The sequence below is a fragment of the Phascolarctos cinereus genome, unplaced genomic scaffold (genome assembly GCF_003287225.1).
Source record: "Phascolarctos cinereus isolate Bilbo 61053 unplaced genomic scaffold, phaCin_HiC Scaffold_5;HRSCAF=322, whole genome shotgun sequence".
NCBI classification, from domain to species: domain Eukaryota; kingdom Metazoa; phylum Chordata; class Mammalia; order Diprotodontia; family Phascolarctidae; genus Phascolarctos; species Phascolarctos cinereus.
The window spans coordinates 327336468-327342581 of NW_027555958.1; the positions used below are offsets into that span (position 1 = coordinate 327336468).

At 39.0% G+C, this 6114-nt stretch overlaps 1 protein-coding gene across 1 annotated transcript; it reads right to left on the reverse strand.

Moving 5' to 3' along the window:
* Positions 1-3287: 3287 nt before the first annotated feature.
* LOC110201884 (olfactory receptor 6K3-like) lies at positions 3288-4220 on the reverse strand. Its single transcript, XM_020977754.1, has one exon. The coding sequence runs from the start codon at positions 4218-4220 to the stop codon at positions 3288-3290; it is 933 nt and encodes a 310-aa protein (XP_020833413.1).
* Positions 4221-6114: the final 1894 nt, after the last annotated feature.

Sequence of the window (6114 nt, forward strand, 5' to 3'; positions counted from 1 at the left end):
TCAGTTTCCTCGACTGTAAAACAGGTAAAATAGTAGCATCTACCGTGCAGGGTTGTTATGAGGAGCAAATAAAATTGTAAAGTGCTTAGCGCAGTGTCTGGCACATAGTAAGGACTTAATAAGTATGTATACCCTTCCTATTTAGATATGGGTACTGAAAATTCTTCTGCTTGCTTTATATCCATGTTATTTATCCTGCTATAAAGCTTTGATTGTTATTTGATCTGATCTGTCATAGAAATTCATTGGAATGGATACTTAAAGCTGGAATTTGTATAGAACATGTCCCAAAATAGCATACCAAACCCAAGAAGAGGTTCTAATGCTATGTGGGTATTTGAGGAAGCTACGAATCAGTATTTGATTCAAAGAAAAAAATTTTTTTAATTTTTTAATTTATTTTTAGGCAATTGGGGTTAAGTGACTTGCCCAGGGTCACACAGCTCGTAAGAGTCAAGTGTTTGGTCTGAGGTTGAATTTGAACTCTGGTCCTCCTGACTTCAGGGCTGGTGCTCTATCTACTGTATCACCTAGCTCCCTAAAGAAAAAAAATTTAGAATGCCTAACAACACCTAAATATAATTAGTGCTGTAACTGTACCATTTTGCTGTTTGTTCAAAAAAAAAAACCCAAAATTGCTTAATAGAACCCAAGTTTCCCTTAAGATTGGATATAGATTTTTCTCATTCCCTTCAAGCCTTTCCTTAATTTGAGTAGTCCTAGAGTTGTCTATACCTCTTAGATTTTCAATAGCTTCATACACAAGGTGAACTTTGATTTCTATCAAGAGACCTGGCAGCATTCAACTTAATAAAAAAAGAAGGCAGCTGATTTTCTTAATTCTTTCTCAACTAGCTCCGAGTATGAGAATTTCTGTCTTGTTCTCTGTCCCGCTACTGTATCTTTTCTCATTTTATGGCAAAGCAGAAATAAAAGGGACAATACCCAGTAGAGGATAGCCTCTAGTCCACAGGAAACCTATGATTGCCTGCTGTTGTTCAACTGGTAAGCTTCTCGGTAGTCCCATACTGTAATACTCCAGATCCATTAATCAGGTTAATATTTGGCTACTAGGTTTTTTAAAGATTAATTTATTTGCATCTACATAACATGCTTTAAAATTACTCATTAAAAACTTCCCTGTGACACACTAAAACTCCTTTGAAATGCCTTGACCTTTTCACACAGACTTGTGTTTTTGTTGGAATGTTTATAAAGGAGCTTGGAATGAAAGATGACAACAGTCTACACTAGAAATTAATTTTTTAAACAACACACCACACCAAAGTGTTGCCATGCATTTGAGATTTGAGAATGAAACATAATTTGCACTCCAAAAAAAGGTGTACTTTATGGAACCAAAACAAAGGATAGAGGACCTGGGTGAGTGTGTGAAGGAGCTCATCGTGCAGATTCCGAATATCATGACATGCACCTATTCACAAGTATCCCCTGAATCCTAGGGAGAGAGGTAAGGAATACACTTTATATCAGGTCGTTGTGGAGAGTGGAGAGGGTGCTGGGCCTGGAGTTAGGAAGATGTCTTCTTGAGTTCAAATCTGGCCTAGGATGCTAATCAGCAGTGTGATCCTGGGCAAGTCACTTAACCCTGTTTGCCTTGTGTAAAATGAGCTAGAGAAGCAAATGGTGAACCACTCTAGTATCTTTGCCAAGGAAACCCCAACATGACTTAAACTACTGAACAACAACAATAATTAAATTTCAAGTTAGTCTAGAGAGCATACGTAAATTTAAGAAACTCAGCACTGTTTTGTTTTGTTTTTAATTGCTTGAGTCAGCATAAGCTCTGAATAAAAACCATTTTTTTTACATTTTGCTACAAAAACTTGGAATATTAATAATTCACACTGAAAATACTATAATGTAAGCACTTTGAGGGTAAGGACATCTCACTTTTGTAATTGTAGCCCTAAGTGCCTATACCAGGGGTGGGGAACCTGCTGCCTGGAGGACCACATGTAGTCCTCTAGGTCCTCAAGTGGAGCCCTTTGACTGAATCCAAACTTCACAGAACAAATCTCCTTAATAAAAGGATTTATTCTGTAAAACTTGGACTCAGTCAAAGAGTCAAACTCAAGGACAGGTTTTACTGAACAAATCCTTTTATTAAGGGGATTTGTTCTGTGAAGTTGGGATCCAGTCAAAGGGCTTCACTTGAGGACCTAGAGGACCACATGTGGCCTTGAGGCTGCAGAGTCCCCTCACCTAGTCTGTACTATTCTAAGCTCATACTAAGTACCTAATAAATGCTTCCTAATTGATTAATTGTTTGATTACAGAATGGACAACACCAAGTTGGTTGTAGGGTAAAATTCTGAATACTGAAAGTCAATTTTCATTTGACTCAGTAAGAAGAAAAAAATACATTTTTGCAAAGTAGTCATAATGAGCCATTTTGGTAACAGGGTCAAGCAAATTTAAACCTGCCTTTAAAGGAATTTGGTGATTTATCCTGTGAAAATAATACGAAAGCAGCTTAAATTAATTTTATTGAGCAGGATAAGATATATCAAGATAATGTTTTTGAATGAAAGATAGAAACCCTGATATACTGGACCTCATAAGTTACCTCCCCCATCCCTCCACCCCGAGGGAAAGAATAAAGCCACTACTGGGAAAGCTGCCATTAGAAAAGTGAAAAAGGCAAGGGGTACTGAAGGAGAAATTTAGCCAGTCATATGAAATAAAAGTAAATAAACACAATTAATAAATAAGATAATAAAATAAAAAGAAGCCATCTTGTAGCTTCTGGGTTTAAATTATTCTGGCTAACTTGCAACTAGGTTATTTCTAACTTGCTGAAAAGGTGAAAATATAGTCAAAATGAAAGCATAATTTTTTTAATGCACCCTATTTAAAAAAATCATCCTATATTTTTGCCCCTTAAATATCAGTGCCCAGGGCCAAAGTTCCACTTATCTCACCTCAGTTACAGGATTAAGGGCAAAAATATACATTATATTGGGCTTTTTAAATTTTTTAAAAGCACCCAACTTATGGGGATGTAGGGAGCATCAACAGAGAAAAGGTACATAAAGTTCTTGGTAAACTGTAAAGCATTAGATATGATTTAATTGGAATGTGTATATATGTACATAAAAGTCTGTACACACACACATGTATATATATATATATTATATATACATACACATACTACATAAGTAAATACACATACACATTTACATGTATATGAAATATAGGTGGACATTTTATATATGTGTGTATATGTGTGTGACAGTACACATGTGTGCATGTATGTATGTATGTTATTGTGCTTCTTTTGTGCAGAGAAGTCTCTTGATGGCTTCCTTCATGTCCTTGTTCCTCAAACTATAGATAATAGGGTTAAAAAAGGGAGAAAAGACAGCAAACATCACTGCAATGGCTGTGTCCCAGAATGGAGGGTAAGTAGCTGAAAAACGTAGATACATGAGTCCCACGCTGCCAAAGAACAACAGAAAGACAGAAAGGTGGCTGGCACAGGTGGAGAAAGCCTTTTGGCGACCCTCTGTTGAGGGTATCCTTAGGATCACAGTGATAATTCGAATGTAGGAGTGGGAGATGATTAGGGCAGTAGAAAGGATGGCAATAGCATGAATTATATCTTGCACCAGGACCATGGAGGTATCTTTGCAAGCTAAGTTCAGTATAGGGGCAAAGTCACAGAAGATCTGATGAATCTGATTGGAGCCACAGAAGGGTAGGGTGGAGATCCATGCAATCTCAGGGAGTAAGATAAGGAAGCCAAAGACACAAGAACCAATGTTCAACAGAGTGCAGAGCCTGGGCGTCATTATGGTTGGGTATCTGAGGGGATTACAGATAGCAATGTACCTGTCGATGGCCATAAGCATCAGCAGGATACCCTCAGTGTTTCCAAGTGAATGGAAGAAATACATCTGTAGGAGGCAACCAGTGAAGGAGATGGTCTTCTGGTCACTGACCAGGTTTGAGAGCATCTTAGGGATTGTGGCTGTGGTGTACCAGATCTCTAGGAAGGAGAAGATGCTGATGAAATTGTACATGGGGTTATGGAGGCGGGCATCCAGCCTGATAGCAATGAAAATCATGAGGTTCCCGGTGACAATGAACAGGTAGATGAGGAGCAAAGGGATGAAGAAGAGGAAGCCCCTTTCCTGAAACCGAGGGAATACAGAGAAGATAAACTCCGTCACCATTGACTGGTTCTTCTTCTCCATATCACTGGCAGAATCACCTGTGAGGGGAAGAAAGAACAAATATGGCTCCCCACATCAGAATGCCAGTCTTTGGGTCTATCTTAAAACACAAATTAATGCCATCCTCTTCTCTTCCCCACCTCCAATTTGCTCAGTGCTTTAAATTCATATGAATTAGAGTTTAGGAGGGATCTCAGAAATTATCATGAGCCCTTCCATCTTTTGCTTTTCGTTTGTTTGTTTGTTTGTGAGGCAATCGGGATTAAGTGACTTGCCCAGAGCCACACAGCTAGTAAGTGTCAAGTGTCTGAAGTCAGATTTGAACTCAGGTGCTCCTGACTCCAAGTCCAGTGCTCTATCCACCAAGCCACCTCGCTGCCTGTGATCCTGTGATCACTTTAAGGTTCACAAAGTGCTTTTTATTCATTGTCCATTTTGTTCCTCATTACAACCCAGTGAAATAATTACTGTAGAGTGCTTAGCCCACAATACCTGGAGCATAGTAGACAATAAATGTTAATTCCCTTCCTATTTCTCCTCCCTCTCTCCTTGCTTACAGATAAGGAAAATGAGGAAATGTTTACAAGTAAGTAAAATGTCTGCTAGTAAGTATCAGAGGCAGGATTTATCAGTTCAGATACCTTCTAACACCCAGTCCGGCTCTCTTTCCCCCGTACACTAGTTTCTTTCTCAAAGGGGTGAGGTGAACCATTCCTAAGGGTCCATTTAACTTGACATCCTAAGAAAACTATAAGGCCTGGCAAGTCCTACAAACCAAAAAGAGGTATTAAATTCAGGCCTGTTAGGGCACTGTCTTGTCTTCTGTCTGGTAGTAAGAATCCTTAAGGCTGGAAGCTCAATGGGGAAGGCTGATTCCCAGCTGATGATTTTTTTTGGCCAATGACAATCATCAAACCATTTAATAAAGGCATGGTAGAGAGGTTGAGACCTGCATTGGTGTAGAAATCAAGACACTTAGGAAAACTTTCTAAATATAATCAGTATTTATAAACATTCATAAAAGCAGAATTTCCGGGGAAGTTAAACAGGTAAGCATCTATCTCAATAATCCAATAATTATATGAGCTGCAGAGCAGAGAGATCATTTGCCACAAAGCTTTTTCAATGAGAACAGATGTTAGTCATAGGAGGTTCAAGATGACTCACAAGGCTTTCCCCAACCTGATCAGAGAACTTCTTTCGGCTCCAAGGGTCCTTTGGCTGGATATGTTTTACAATCACAGAATCAACCAAAGCCAGAGACCTAGGATATTGCCTCCTAACTGTAACCACCCACATAATCTGATCTGTGTCTTCTTAAAGCTTTCTATACCTTAGCCCCACAAGTAATATCCTCCCTTCAGGAAAACTTCATTTTCTGACACAGTAGCTCTCTCCAATGGCTCTGACTATCCCTCTAAAGACAAAACTCACCAGTAGTTCTACTCACATTCACCTCTGCCAGGTAGCATGAGCACTTTCTCCTCTCCTGCTTCCTTGCATGGCTGATGTCTTTGTATCCCACTGACAGTGGAGGATTATAGCACTTTATCAGAAAACAGTAGGATTAAGAAAATTGTCTCTATTGGGGATTTTTTCCCTGATGACTACAGTTGCAAAGAAAAACAGTTCTCGTCTCACATGGAGTCTATTAGGATGTCTATTTGCACAGAGGTAGGCTTTCCTTTTATTACATCCCCAGTTCTCAACGAAGTCAGGAGAATAAACAAGAGTAAACATCCAAACCAAAGATTTTTTTTTGGTGGTTTCTGGCTCTGTCTTTCTCACTCACTGTCCCCTACATGACAACCCTTCTTGTCTGTCCATAAAGACTGAACTAAAATGTTACTTCCTATATCATGCCCTTTCTAATCACCCTTAGAAGGGGTCTTCTAATCCTAGAACTTGATTAGCA

Coding starts and splice junctions, on each gene's coding strand:
- LOC110201884 (XM_020977754.1), bottom strand. CDS start 4,220: ATGGAGAAGAAGAACCAGTCAATGGTGACGGAGTTTATCTTCTCTGTA.